The sequence below is a fragment of the Telopea speciosissima genome, chromosome 3 (genome assembly GCF_018873765.1).
Source record: "Telopea speciosissima isolate NSW1024214 ecotype Mountain lineage chromosome 3, Tspe_v1, whole genome shotgun sequence".
NCBI classification, from domain to species: Eukaryota; Viridiplantae; Streptophyta; class Magnoliopsida; order Proteales; family Proteaceae; genus Telopea; species Telopea speciosissima.
Window position 1 is genome coordinate 66,134,871 of NC_057918.1, and position 16,073 is coordinate 66,150,943.

General features: G+C 40.8%; 1 protein-coding gene across 1 annotated transcript in view; it reads right to left on the bottom strand.

The window, feature by feature from the left end:
* Positions 1-10,072, bottom strand: part of LOC122654356 (proteinaceous RNase P 2-like) — a 14,142-nt gene extending 4,070 nt beyond the window's left edge. The window contains exons 1-5 of the mRNA XM_043848422.1: positions 9,064-10,072; positions 8,279-8,380; positions 8,014-8,189; positions 7,578-7,698; positions 7,313-7,381 (exon numbers count right to left, since the gene is read on the bottom strand). Of these exons, the coding sequence (XP_043704357.1) occupies positions 7,313-7,381; positions 7,578-7,698; positions 8,014-8,189; positions 8,279-8,380; positions 9,064-10,014 (1,419 nt within the window). The 5' untranslated portion in view covers positions 10,015-10,072. The remainder of the gene's footprint in view (positions 1-7,312; positions 7,382-7,577; positions 7,699-8,013; positions 8,190-8,278; positions 8,381-9,063) is intronic.
* Between the last annotated feature and the right edge of the window lie 6,001 nt (positions 10,073-16,073).

Below are 16,073 nucleotides of genomic sequence, written 5' to 3' on the forward strand. Positions count from 1 at the left end.
AAGATAAGAAAATGATAATGGTGTGAGCTTAGGACACCACCCCCCCCCCCAACCACCCTAAAACACCCCCCAAAAATGGGATTTTGTCCCCCCCCATCGACTACTCACGAACTTGATGTAATGTATTTTATTTGATGTGTTGGTGGTGGTGGTGGTGGTGGTTTGTAGTAGTTGGTGGTGGTGGTGGTGGTGGGGTTATTGTTTGTTAGCTATCGTAGGAGATAGAGTCCAAGCTAATTTTTGAATTATCTTTTTAATTTTTAGATTACCATCAAACAGATGGGCAGATTATTAGATCGACTGAAATTTTGAGTACCCCTCTCACGGTTGCGTTGTGAATTTGTGACCAGCCTCCTGTTCTTTTCCCTCGTGTCACTTAATTCTCAGGTGCATTCTGACTTCCATCTTTTATTCTTTTCCTTTCCTTCCTACTCTTATTCTGCTTTATTTTGTTTCTCTGCTCATGCATCCAGTGGTGCTGACAATCCAGAGGAAATGAATCAAGCTCTATCAATTCTTATCGTTTCTGCCAAAATTTTCTGTTGGTTACACACCCCTAAGGGCGACTCAACCTGCTCAGTTTGGCTCCATAAAGGAATCACTCTGCTGAGAACAGCACTATTTTTTAGACCTGGTCCCTGAACTTCCGCCAGGTTCTCTTGTGGAATACTTCATTGATTTTGAGATTGCTGATTCATGAGCCTTTTGATTGAATTCAAGAGGGTTGGGGGTTAGGAAGCTCCACCTAATGTTTCACATGATAAGAGACCATTCGAGTGAGTTCTCTCAACCAAAACCCATTTAGGTTACTGTTATTTTCTGAATCTGTCAAGAGCTTTAAGGTGACCTGTTTTACAAATTACAGATAAGAAAGCCTTTGATATACTCCAAACCCCTCCTGCTTCTGAGTTTTTTTTTTGTTTTATCCCCATCTCGTTTCAGAAAGCCCTTCCATTCTTTATTCCCTGATTCGATTTGCTCAAAAGGGTTCTATATTGTTCCGAAACTTACAAAATTGATCCTATTCCTTTCAATTGATATTTTTGTCTTTGATAGGCCCATCCATAGTGACCTGAATTAGGGTTTTGGAATCCTAGGTTGCAGCAATTGGTGTAACGCCTGGTTTCAGAACCCGAGTTTAGATTGCTTTGGGCCTACTATGAATGATAAAACTTAAGTTTCAAGGAAGAATGGCAATCCTGTTGTTTTTTAAAAAGTTCAGGACCCCTTTATGGGTAATAAGCAGAATCAAGGACTAAGAAGGAAATAGAGTTTGAAAGAAAGGACATTTCTGAAATTATAAAAAAGAAGAATGGGGATAAACAGAAATAAGTTTAGAAAGTAAAGGTTTTTGTGCAAATAGAAGACAACTGACCTTATGTGAAATTTCCAAAATATGACACCCTCAACCTCATGACCCAACAAGAGCAGCAATAAGTCTCCTTGTTCCAGGTGAGAGTTACTCTCTGATTAACTCCAGTCAATCTGAGATTTCAAGCAGACTCTGAACACCTAGGCCTCTTGAGAATGCCCAACAATAGATCTTGAAACAATATATTATTTTAATAATAAATGACTGACTAGGCGGAACTAGTAGAAGTGTAGAACCAGTTCTAGTTGCTGGCTTCGATCCCAAAACAGGAGAAAATTTGGGAGGTGACACCCTAGGGCTTAAGTCGCTTAGGATGGGATGGGCAACCTTTCTCACAAAATTTCAGGTCAATCTGAATTATATGAAAGGAGTTCCAGTAAACTCTTTTCGGATCAACTCTACCACCAAAGAAACAGGGGAAAATAATACCAGGAATATTAACAAAGAAGAACATGATGAAGACAGTGGAAGGATTATGGAAGTCTGACCCGAGAAGGAGGATGATCAATCAGGGAGGAAGAAGGAACTTTCAGTTGAACCAGTCTTCGACTCTTACAGCAACCAGCATATAAACTCATGTAAATTCCATCAATCAGATAAACTTTCATCCGATCAATTCCATAAATAGGATAAAACAATTAACTATTCACAATCGTAGTCTACATCTGAAGGCAAAATTCAAAACTAGCTTAGACTCTTATCTCCTACAAAGCTAACATAAAATAATAATAATAATGAAATTACAAAAGTAACCTCTTATAAAAAAATCCCTAAATACCCCTATTGGACCAAAATCCAGGTTTGGACCCGATTCTCCTTGGCCTGGACTTCTAAACTGAGTCATGTCAGTCCAACAAAGCTTATGCTATTGCATCAGTTTTGCCACTCTTGAAAGAACTTGATTCTGTTGAGTTAAGTCATTAACCAAAGATACCCTTGTAGTGATCTCAACGCTAGGGTGACATATCTGGGGGAGATGGTCAGAGCATAATTCCATCTGTATGATTTAGAAAAATAGACTAGCTCCTAACTGAAGGAAGAGAAGATTGTCGTTGTTGAGGCATATCTGTCAACGGATGAAGCAAACATCAAATATGTGATATATCTACCCTGAGCTGCTTCCGTGGGAGGTTAAGTGCACGAACTAGGTTGGCTAAGATGATTGCTCCTATGTCAACAACTGTATGAACTATCGTAGAATCCACATCATAAAGTAGAAATCCCTTCTTCCTGAAAAGGGGAACTTTCTCCACTAGTCCAATGGAGAAGGGAATAAGACTAATTACGTAAGCTTCAACATCGTCATAATAATGGGGCTCATCCAGATCATAAGGAATAGGATGATATGTGCCAAAAATTAAGGAAGGAAAATAGACGGATAGGATAAGCATTGGGTTCACTTCGAGGGTAACCCAGCCTCCACAAACCATAAAGGACTAGTTGTTTGAAGTTGTTCTCTATCCATTTCATTATTATAATTGTAGAGAGACTTGAACTTAGGGAAAGGCTTGGATGATTAATTCACCCCAAACACCTCTTTATTTATAAGAGGAATAAAAGAAGAAAAATATGTACATAAGCAATGTGGGACTAAACCACATACACAACAAATAAATAAACAAAGGGAAATAAAGGGAAAAAGTCCAGAATAACCCCCCCACGGTATTCTGGCCCATATATCTAACACTCCCCCTCAAGTTGGAGCATATATATCATGCATGCCCAACTTGACTAAGATAGGATGAAACAGCTTGCTACTCAGTCCTTTAGTGAACACATCAGCAAGTTGATCAGTAGTCTTCACAAAGGGAACACAAATGAGGCCGGCTTCAAGCTTTTCTTTGATGAAATGTCGGTCAACCTCTTCATGCTTAGTGCGATCATGCTGGACAGGGTTATGAGCAATGCTAATGGCAGCTTTATTGTCACAATAAAGCATCATGGGAAGATGGACAGCAACACCAATATCCTACAATAATCCTTTAAGCCATACAAGTTCACAAATGCCTAGGGCCATCGCACGAAACTCGGCTTCAGCACTGGACCTTGCCACAACATTCTGCTTTTTGCTACGCCATGTGACAAGGTTCCCACCCACAAAGGAACAATAGTCAGAGATAGACTTCCTGTCAGTAGAACCAACCCAATCGGCAACAGTATAAGCTTCAATCTTGAGGTGACCATTGGGAGATAAGAGGATTCCCTTTCCTGGAGCAGACTTCAAATACCTCAAAATACGACGGACTGCAACCATATGAGAGGAATAGGGATCATGCATGAACTGGCTCACCATACTTACAGCAACTGCAATAAGAGAGTGGAGAACAAACTGTTGGTTCTTCACATCAGAGTACACCAGCTCTTGCCACTAGTGGATTCCAAAGTAAGGGACCAAAAATTGAGCTCTTTAAATACGATGGATCTGAGGACCTTTCCGGATGGATTCTGTTAGCAGACCAATACTTATTGTTGCACCAGATTCCTCCATCAACGCCTATTGTATGCCTCATTTCCCTTGAAAGGTGAAGCTCTTCAATACTTGTTTAATATATGTTCGACATGCAGGTGAGCTCTCAGATTGGTCATCCTTAGTCCAATCTCTTGAAAAGAGGTTTAGACCTATTGAATATGAGGATCCAGAGGGCAAACTTGCTAAGCCACAACAAACCTCTTCTGTTGCTGCTTATCAAGCGCAGTTTGAGAAGCTTGTTCAACGGATTGATGGATTTCCGGAACAATTTCTCGCTCGTACTTTTGTTAGTGGCTTACGAGATGATATCAAGGGAATGGTCAACCTTCTTCGTCCTACTTCTATAAAGGAGGCAGCAAAAACGTTAAAGTGGATTGGGGAGAACTATGGACTATGGAGTGAGGACATGGACTCTGGAGTGACAACATCAGCCCACAAGATGTGCACGTATCATAGGATCTCAAATCTCGACGTTATTGATATAGATAAGTCACTTAGGGCTTATTTTAGTCGAAATAAGCTTTGGGTTGGGTCATATATGTATTGGGACTTTGATCCCAGGGTTTTGCTTTGTAATTGGCTAATTTAATGAGCATAAAATATGGGTAGAAAGTAGAAAAACGGGATTTAGTTCATTAGTTTAGTTAGAGTCCTATTTTGAGTCTGTTTCTTTATTATTTCACTTTCCTAGTCAATTTAGGTTACCTTATGAGTTAAGGATAGGGTTAGGCCATTCCTTTTTAGTGTCTAAGTCTATTTTTGAGTCTTCTATATAAGTTTGTAAGAGTGGCCAGCATTGCACACGAATTTGATTAATGAAATATTGGCTTTAGCTTTTGTGTAAATCCTAAGATAGGATGGGTGAGATGCCCAGGCTGAGATAGCCATTCCCTTCCCAACCTCATTCCATCGATCTCCATTCAAGTTCCATTCAAGCTCCAGTTTTGCCCTAGTTGATCTCTTGAAGAAACATATTCAGATACTGGAAATTCTCTGCAAGGTTCACGATATTTTCAAAAAACAAGTCTGAAATTGAAATTCTGCAATTATTCTTCTTCCCTTCTAGAAGGTCACACGCAAGGTGATTTTTGCGAGAATTCTGCCCAGCCAAATCTAATTGTTAGAACCTGCTGAAATTTTGATCGAATCCTCCTCAAACCCTAAGAGAGACTCGATCCAAATTTCATTACCATCCACCCAGCCGATTGTCTGAAATTACCCTTTTACCCCTCAATCCTATTTCTACTAGGATTCCTCAATAACTTCAGATTTAGTTATCTGATTTAACTATAACTTTCAGCATCTCTTCTCTCCCATATAATCCACACTCTCCTAACTTAACCCTAACATCTAACCCTTGGTCACATCAAACCCTAACCCTAATTTTACAATTTTCACATATTTGACCTAGTCGAATTACCCATTCAAGAACAGATCCTGGTTATTGGCTTCTAGTCTGTCTTCTACCAATCTAGAACTACATTAGTTATCCTTGCTTCCTTCTCTGCCAATTGGGTCCCAACTATATTCACAGAGCGAACTTTAAACCAGTAGTATAACTCTGCCAATTATCTCTTATTTCAACTTATATTTCTCTGTTCTGCGATCCAGCTATGTGCTAATCATAACTCTTGCCAATTACCTCCTATTTCTATCTATATTTCTCTGTTCTACAAACCTACTATGTGCTAATCTCTGGCGGGATTTTCTGACTCTGGATTAGACTGCATTACTCTCTTGCTCTCTTGTCACACATCCGATAACACTGTATATGCGACTCGTTTTGAGTATCTTCTCACATCTCATGGTGCTTAGTGTTCTCGATCGAAAAAGTGGGGAATGGATTTACTAGGGAAAAGGGGACTGACTGCGTTGTTGTTTATGTATGGAAAATAAATTCCTCATTTTCAAAGAATGAAAGGAGTTCTTGATGCAGTTATGTGTGGGAATAAGGACTTGTCTTTCTTGTAATTTTGTATTCATGTGAAGAGTCGTAGGAAGGTAGAGTTGAATTTGCTTTTTTTTCCTGTTTTAAACAGAGTCAATTCTAATTTAGTCTTCGACAGGGATTAGGATTTGATTCTTTAAATACTTGGATGTACTCCCACGATGGAAAATAATTTTGAATGAATGAAAATTTTGAGTTGAATAGTGGATACCGTGGCTTCCTTCTCCTTCCTCTTCTTCAGTTCTTCTCTAACCAATTCGATATTCTAGGGTTTGAATCACACCATAAAACAAGCTAAACCTTAGAGATTCTTTCCCCAACTCCATCCGTGTTGAGAAAACTCTCCACTGAATTCAATCGGACCGGGAAGCCACTGCTGATTCCAAGTTTCAGAATCCTGTATTCCAAGCAACATCTGATTTCTATAACAGCAGTGGTTTGCATCGATCCGGCAGGCCCAGGCGACAACAAATCTGGAGTTTTAAGGCTGTTTGAGACAGATTCCAAGGCTGCAGTTCGAGTTCTTCTCTTGTACGCTGCCGTGACTCTTTGGTTCCAAAGGTTGAAGAAAACCTCAATCGTGAGTGGTGTTTCTAATTTCATTTTTCTGACTTTCCAGTTTTGTCCCCCTCTACTTCTTTTATTCCCATGTATCATTATTTTGTTTTACTACCCATTCTGTCACCATAAAAAAACAAAAACTATAAAGACCTTTGTGTCCTATTCCGTGTCCATCTTCCTAAGTAACCTTAAAATTTCAGGTTATTTACAATTGTGCCTCTATATCTTAGATTTGAGCTATCTATTATTCGGGTGGGCCCATAAGCGATCCGATTCAGGTTTTAGAACCCCAAATCCACATCAGTTCTGGATCTACCTATTTGATCAATAACAATATAAAGGAAATAACCCACCCAAATCACTCTTTTCAAATTTCCTTTCTCTTTTAAGCACACTCAAGTTTCAATTTTCAATTTTCAATTTTCAAAAGCTTCTACACCACTTTAGCTGTATTATCTGACCTTTATTTCTCATAATTTAAACATTTTGGTTGATTCAAAAGAGCTATGGCTGAATTATGAACTGCAACCAGATGCTAAGAGAGAGTAAAAGAGATAGCTGATTAGTGCATTAGTTTTCTTTCTTTTTCCCTTTTTTTTTTTTTTGTTTGTTTTTTTGGGGGGGGGGGTTCAAGAGCAATGAAATGACGGTCTAAACTTGTTCCTACTGTTACATACTAAGAATTATGGGCTGGATTGCAAACACATTCCTAGTGTTAAGAACGTTCTTAGAACAGCAACATTTTATTCCTGGATCAAGAACAATATTGCTGGCATCCAAACAGGACAGACGAGGCCAAGAATAAATTATTTACGGCACATTTGCAGGACTACACTCTTGGTCAGAAAGCACAAAGAATGGATGCCCTCTACTTGAAGTAGCAAATGAGAATGGAACAGTAACTTTAAAAATTGTAGTTATCAATAAATTTAAGTACAAGAGATCATAAGTAAAAAATTACCTGAATGACTACAGAATATGAAGGTGGCATGTGAAGTTTTAGATTACATTTAACAAAAGTGTACCGGACCTGCAAAATAGGTCACAAGTTAAATTCATCAAAAGTAAAGGAATGACATGAACATGACAAAGATACAACAACAAGAAAATGGTGATGGTCCATGGAGACAGAAAAATGAGAAAAAAAACCAAATGAAAACCAAATACAGTTTTCAATCAGGAAACTTATGCAAACAACAAATGAGTTCAATAAAGCAGAATCATGCCTGATGTCGCTCTTTCCATTTAAGAAAGAAGCTGCTGCCTAGGAGTGCAAAAATGTGATCTCTCATTTCATCATTTGTCACAAGCAAACACCTAAGTGTTACTGCTGCATAGAGCCAGTACCTGAATCACAAGTAAATATTTTCAAGTTTAAAAACAAAACAAAAATAAAAATAGGAGGGTTCCATCAACCTACCAAAATATACCGAAGTTATGAATCACATTTATATTGAGATTTCATATCATGGTGAAAGCACATTATCAACACAATGAAAATTTTGACTAAAACTTTACATAAAGAAAATTCAATCAACAAAACAGGAGTGATTTGACCAGGAGAGCAGTGCATGTCAGATTTTCTAATACTTTTGAACTTTTGAAGCCAACAATAAGTAATGAAAAAATATAGCATTAAAAAACAGGTTTGCAGGTTAATACCAATCATCATTGGACCCATTTGGAGTAGTGTACAATGCGCCTTGAGCTTTCCAGTCCTCAAGTAGCTTTTTATTGGAAGGATTTTCCAGAAGAGCTCGAAAACGTTTGTTGTGCAGGATAACCAGTGGCAGTTTCCTTTCGCCTCTTTGATACAGATTTTTCAACACAGCATCAATCTGCACCATCACAATTTTGAGAAATCAATGTAAAGAAATGGAAGTTCTCACACAGGATGCCAGAGAGACACAAATTGAAGATACTGAACCTGAGAAAGGCTAAATTCACCATCTGCAAAGTTCTGTTTGTAAAGTGCAACATTCGCTCCATCCACTATAGCTTCATATTGGCCATGTTTCTTCAGCCATTCCTAGTTAAACAGTAACTGCATCAGCATATATGGCCGATGGGAATGCCATTTGGGTTTCTAAACATCACCATTTTCCTAGAATCCTAGCATAATATACCAGATGAAGTTTCTGTTAAAATGATCAAGATGTTTTCACAGTTGTGTAATCAGCTCCAAACTAGGAACACATTTAGTTTACCACCGAACAGGTTTTGACTTTAAAAGAACGTCAGAGATCTCCATCAAATACTCAAATTGTTTTTTTTTTTTCTTTTTGTTTGGCCAGCAAATACCTGACGAACTCAGATATCAAGCAAGGAGGAATTTTCAGAAAAATGTTTCGAATAATCAATGAATACCATTATCTAAGTTGACTTCAAAGCCAAAGAAATGGTCAGAGGAATTCCCCCTCTCCCCCCCCCCCCCCTTGTGGGAAGAGAAGGGAAGGCCAAGAAGATAGTTTGACCTTGTGCAGAGCTTATATCCTCTTCTGTTTGGTATCTTGGAGACATCCGAAGATCTCCCAAAAAGGAATCAAAACAGAAGGGCGCTATCTTAAGGGTCCTCCCGTGAAAGCTCAATAAAGAAGCAGACCAATTAGCAAAAGAGGCCAGGCCGCCTCAGGCGGACCCGGTTTTGTGTGACACAGCAGTTAAAATCCTGTAAGGCATACTAAGGGAGTTATTGAAATAACTAACAGTTACCTGAAAATTCCTGAAATTTGACTTCACTTCCCTTTCCATCGCTAATGAAGCTACTGACTCCGCAAATTTTTCAGTCTCCACCTCATCAATATCAACACAAACTAGCTTCTCTCCACAAGAACAACAAGACCCATCTGAATTTATATTCGATTTACAGAAAAACCACTTTCCCTTACCTAACCATCCCTGACCATGCCAGCCTCCACCATTTTTCAATATCACATCTTTAACATTGTCTTCGTCCCAATTCAACATACCAACCTCAGAAGCCAATGAACTACAAAACCAACGTTCGATTACCTCCGCAATAGAGGTACTAACAAATCTCACGGAGCTCCTTAGCTTCTGCAAATAAGAATAAACTTTATCTTCTCTCCCCGAATCCACGCTCACTTTCAAGAGCGCAGACAGCTGGGACTCTTCAGGAGAAATCCCCATAGAGACCATGTGTTCTTCAACAGAGTAGGCCTTCTCCACCTCTGATTTCGAACAGTAAGCAAACAACGCAGAATCGTAAGTCCTTAGCCTAGGAGAAATGTTGTATTTTCCCATGGTCTTGACTAATTCGAAAGCGAGGTCAGTATCGCCTTTACCAACGGCAAGCCTCGACATGGCAGTGATTGTTGCTTCAGTGGGATTGACATTGCTGGCTAACATGTGATCGAATACGCGAAAACCGTAAGCTAGCGCAGAGTCACTAGACAAATCCGAGGTTTCTTTCGACGATGATAAGAAATCGTCGGAAAGAGAGTTGGAGCAGAGGTAGAGGAGAGTGTTGAAGAGGTACTGATTGAGACGGAAGTTTTGGGAGATTGCATTCTCGTAAAGAGAGATGGCACCAGAGAGGTCCTTGTTCTTCGAGCAGGTGTCGAGCTTGAAACGAAACTGGCTTTCAAAACTCTGGTTCTTCCGCTTGTTCTTCGTGTGTTTCGCCTGGTCCGCATTCTCCATTGGACGAATTGGGAGAAGCAGAAACTTAAATCTTTAAAACCCTAATAACTGTTTTATCTGTTGGGACTTGTAACGTACAACTTACAACTGTACACATGGGCAATAATCCACTTTCATTTCTCACACTCCCGTTCTGCCAAAACCCGACCCGAAAAATTTGAAACCCATTTTCAAACTTTAAACCCTATCGTTCCTGTTTTTACTCTACTCTCGAGCCCCCTTTCTAAGTCTCCATCTTCCCTGGGGAGCTCAGCCCAAGCCCTAAGCGAACAGCAACCGACGACGGCAAGGCTAACCATATGAAATTAATTTTACTCTCTTCTTTTCCCATTATTCAATTCATTCTAAACCCAGTCTTTGCGTTTGGATTCTCTCTAATTCATCCATCTTGGATTTGCTGTCACTTCCAAAAATTTGATAATGTGAGAAATCAACAGGTTAAATTTCCAAAAAAAAAAAGATTGGGATGATTGAGGTCGCAGAAACTTCCAATTTGCTTGTATCATGCTAAATAGTTTCAAATATTTGTATCTGCAGTTCTTAGTGGATCCAATGATAGCAATGGCATAGGTTTGGGAGAGATTTTTTGATAGATTTGATTATAGACTATCTTGAACCTGATTAGTCTCGGCGTCCTCAAATCCCTTGAATAAGATGAGTAAATCCCCTGCACCAACAACAAAATTCCCCTATTTAGGGTTTCAGAACGAAAATGAGAGAGAGAGAAGAGAGGGATTTCTGAGAGAAAATGAGAGAGAGAGAGAAGAAGAGGGGATAGTCACATTACCTGGTTCGCCGTTCAAAATGGCCAGATGGAGCCAAATCCGCTTAGGGTTTGAGCAAGTTCAAGAGCAGAAAATGGATCTGGACAGAAAGGGGGAAGATGAAAGAAGTATGAGGGTTTTGAGGTTTCGTTTCAATTTTGAAAATATCGGGTCAGGTTTACTAAACTGGTCGGGTGAGAGAGCCAAATGGGATTAAAATGGAGTTATTAATTAAGACCGTTGGATGTACCTATGGCCAGGTGGAGAGATCTCAGGGAGGTGTTGGACGCTCCAGCTCCCGCCACTGCAGGACAGGAGCCAAATCCATATCAATCCATCGATGGATCCACCCATAGTTTACTAGACTAGATTGGGCCGCCAAACTAGGCTTAATTTTTTGGGTTAGGTTTGGAAACTCGTAAGGGCAAACAAAATACTGGCCAACAGAAAAAGATAGCAAAAGTGGGAGGTTTGGGAGTAGGGACCAATAACCACGCGCTCCCTTTTTTTATTTTTGGGAACCCATTCTCTGTGCGGGAGTGTGGCCCATTTACATTAGCACGAGGCCAATAGAAGTATGTGCAAAAGCATCAAGGTGGGTGACATTTCCACCTTTCATAGGGGTAGGTTGTCATTTAGCCTTATGCTATGTTTGGGAACATAAACCACACTCCCTAACAAAATTCTTTTTCCTCTTTTGTGATGTTAAGAAATCAAAAAGAGAGTTGGAGGAGAGATAGCGGAGGGTGTTGATTTGGTACTGATTGAGATAGATGTTTTGAGAGATTGCAAACCATAGCTTGATATGCTAAAATCCTAACATCCTCCCTCACCATATTCTCTTCATATTTAAGTTAAATTGTTTAAGATTAGGGGGAGCATTCTCAGTGGGGAGCATAGGGGCCACGTGTGCGAGGCGAACAATGAAAGCACACGTTGAGATCATTCATGGGGGTGGGGCGGTCACTTCCCCCTTAGTTGAGAGGGAAGTTAATACCAAGATCAATAGCATCAGCCGATTCAGCCCCCCTCTGTTTAATCCCTAATAGATCACATTGGCATCTTTTAGCATCTGGAGAGGCTTTTTACTAACATACACCCTACTTTTACCAAAATTAATATTTTGTCTACAAAACTAATAAAAAAATCGAGTACGGTTTTTATAGAAAGAACATCTTCCTTAGTGGCTCGGCAAAAATAATATGTTTGTAAATAATAAATGTGATATCTCAACGATGTATCTAGAGAACTAAATACCCTTTAAGAACCCGTACTCTCTACACACTAATAAAATATAAGGTTGCAAAATCCATCTAAAAGGGTTTGATAAAACCTCCAGAACAGAGATTAAAAAAAATAATAATAATACTTAAAAAGGCATCCTTGTCTAATACCTTTCGAGGGGTTTAATATTTTCAAAACAACTCAGTTTCAATTTGATTGAATAAGAGACCAAACGATATCAAATGCCCAATTAAGTCATACCAAGAGGTATCAAAATCAAGGAACTCAAAACAAACCTCATTCCAACTTATCATATGCCTTTGACATATCACATATCTAATTTTAGAGCCACACAACCCAACTTATCCTTTTGTGGCTTAAACAATAAAAAAATCTCTTGTGCAACAATATTGTTGTCAAAGATTTAGCACCCAGAGACAAATGCTAAAAACAGCATCCATGCAAATTTACATCCTTGGACCCTCTAAACAACCAACATGTGGGACCCACCCTCACAAGTTTCCCACCCGTTTTAAGCCGTCAAACAAACGTGGCCTTGGGGACTGAAAAAGTACGGTTCACAAACTTTTGTCTGTAACTAACTACAAACCAAACAGATAAACCCTATGTTACGATTCCACCTGGCGAGAGTCATGATATAACCGGTGACGTGGCCAAAAGCCCAACCATTGGGATAGAAGTGCGTCGCACAAAGAAGAGGAATAAGAGACTACCGGTTGGATTTGAGGATTACGTGTAAAATAGAGGGAATAGTTGAGAGTGCACAGGTGTACGGGAATGTTAGTGCATGTTAGTGAAAGGTGTTTAAGTCAGAGTGGTTAGAAGTCTATATAAGCTGCACGTAACCATTTGAAAGATACGAAAAATTGAATTTGCTTCTTCCCTCCTTTTCTTCTTCTTCTTCTTCCCCTTTTTCTCTGAGCATCTCTTCTCGGATTCTCCCTTCTAGATTTGAGATCTGAGATTAGAGCTAACATTTTGGTGCTTTCATTGAGAGCTATCATTCGCCATGGCAGATGGAACTCGGTTGCGACAAATCGATGAGACCCTCCGACGCATGGGAACCACCACGGCAGAACACGGCGAACGATTGGAGACTCTCCGCGGCATGATTACGGAGCAACAACGAGCGCTGTCTGATTTGATTGTTCAGTTCACAGCAATGGACGGCAAGTTAGAGCAAGTTCTGAGAATCGCTACTACGGCTTCAGATCTACAAACTCAAGACACGGTAGCTGCTTCAGGAGTGAGAGGCACATTAGCCTTGAACATCATTGCGCCAATTCAGACGAGAACGATCCAGCTAGTGTTTCCACGATTCGACGGCAATGATCCGATCGGGTGGATCTTTAAGGCCGAACGTTTCTTCGCCTACCATGGAACTCCTGATGACCAGAGACTATTGGTTTCATCGTTCCACATGGACGGACCGGCCTTACAGTGGTACCAGTGGATGCACCGATCAGGCCAGTTCTCAACTTGGACGGAATTTACTCAAAATTTAGAGATTCGATTTGGTCCTTCAGAGTTTGAAGATCCACAGGCTGCATTGGCAAAGTTGATGCAGACGAGCACTGTGGATGAATATCAATCGCGGTTCGAAGCTCTAGCTAATCGAATCGTAGATCTACCGGCTTCGTTTCTGATCAGCTGCTTCATCTCGGGGCTACGCACTGATATACGCAATGAGGTCATGGCTTTCAAGCCTACGACGATGGCCTACGCTGTTGGACTCGCTAGGCTACAGGAACACAAGATCTCCGAGGTGCGCAAAGCCTTTCCTCAATTGTTTGCGGCGACGACGCGTCCTCCCTTGCTTCCAACACCTTCAGCTACGGCTCCATCTAAGCTGCCTCTACTTTCGGCACCAGCTACTGCCATTCCTATTAAACGATTGAGTCCTACCGAGATGCAGCAACGATGAGATCGTGGACTGTGCTATAACTGTGATGAAAGGTTTACTCCTGGTCACAGATGTAAAATGCGGCAATTATTTTTGCTCGAGTATGAAGAAGATGAGACCACGGAAGAGAGTACTGAGGTGGAACTTCTAGATCTAATGACCAACGTCAATGACATTGCTGCAACTATGACGGAGTTGTCGTATCATTTGATGACCGGACTCACCTCCCCTACTACACTTCGATTTACCGGCTACATTGCCGAAACTCCAATCCAAGTATTGATTGACAGCGGCAGTACACACAACTTCATCCAGAGTCGTGTAGCTCGACATCTTGGATTACTGGTAGAAGTCGCACCCCATACCACAGTCATGGTGGGATGCGGAAACCGTTTGGTTTGTGAAGGACTCATCAAGCAGCTCTCGGTAAGCCTCAAACAATACTCTATTGTTATCGATGCTTATGTACTACCATTATTTGGCGCAGATTTAGTGTTGGGGGTACAGTGGTTATCACAATTGGGTCCGGTTGTGTTTGATTATGGGAAATTGATGTTAGAATTTCACGATGGGGATCGTAAGATCACCCTAGTGGGAGATACAAGCCTGGTTCTAGTCCAGCTCCAATATCATGAGTTACGGCGACTCATAGAAATCGAAAGTTGTGCTGCTCTGTTTTGTTTGGATTCCCAGGTCAAAAATGACACACCCACTGTTTGTGAAAATGCTGAGCTCAGCAAACTATTGGAGTCCTATGCCAAGGTGTTTGATGAACCCATACAGCTGCCCCCTTGTCGTGCTCAGGATCACCATATCCAATTAATACCCGGTGCTCAACCCATAAACGTGCGGCCTTATAGATATCCCCATTTTCAAAAGGGGGAAATAGAAAGGATGGTTACTAAAATGTTAGCATCAAGGGTGATACAACTGAGCACCAACCCTTTTTCCTCTCCAGTTTTACTTGTCAAGAAGAAGGATGGGACTTGGAGATTTTGCGTTGACTACCGCGCCTTGAATGCAATTACAGTAAAAGACCAGTTTCCCATTCCCACGGCTGATGAACTCTTCGATGAACTCAATGGTGCTCATTATTTTTCCAAGCTCGACCTCAGGTCCGGGTACCACCAAATTAGAGTGCACGAAGACGATGTGGCTAAGACAGCCTTTCGCACTCATGATGGCCATTTTGAGTTCTTGGTGATGCCTTTCAGCCTTACCAATGCCCCATCGACGTTCCAAGCCATGATGAATACAATTTTTCGGCCTTATCTCCGCCGGTTTGTATTAATTTTCTTTGATGATCTCTTAATCTACAGTGTGGCATGGGCAGAACATTTACAACACCTGGCCATTGTTCTTCAAACTTTACAAGACCATATGTTATTTGGTAAGAAGTCCAAATGTGAATTTGGTCAACGTTCCATTGGATATTTGGGCCATATGGTCTCAGCAAAAGGTATATCAGTGGATTCCAGCAAAATTGAGGCTATGTTACAATGGCCGGCGCCACAGTCAGTTAAGGAGCTTCGTGGCTTTCTTGGACTTACCGGATATTATAGACGATTCATCTGAGGGTACGTGCAAATAGCATCCCCTCTCATGGAGTTATTAAAGAAAGGAGCTTTCCTTTGGTCGGCTCATGCTTAGCGCGCTTTCACAGAGCTGCAATCTGCCATGATGTCCACCCCAGTGTTGGCCCTGCTGGACTTTGCGAAACCTTTCACAGTTGAGGTTGATGCTTCGGGAACGGGGATTGGTGCAGTATTGTCCAAGGAAAAACACCTGATTGCATATTTTAGTAAAAAGCTCTCACCTCGGCTCCAGGCTGCTTCCATGTATGTGCGCAAAATGTACGCAATCACGCAAGCAGTAGCACGATGGCTGCAGTACTTACTGTGGAGTCGTTGTACCATTTACACCGATCAGCGAAGTTTGCGTGAGCTCACCGAACAGACCATTCAGACCCCAGAACAACAACAATGGTTATCCAAGTTGTTGGGGTATGTGTTCGAGATTGTGTACAAGCCTGATCGCGAGAACAATGCAGCCGATGCTCTTTCCAAAATGCCTAGTTCATCTCCAACTCTATTATCTCTGGTCATGCCTTGTCTTGATTTTTTAGATGAACTCCGGCAGGCCGTGAT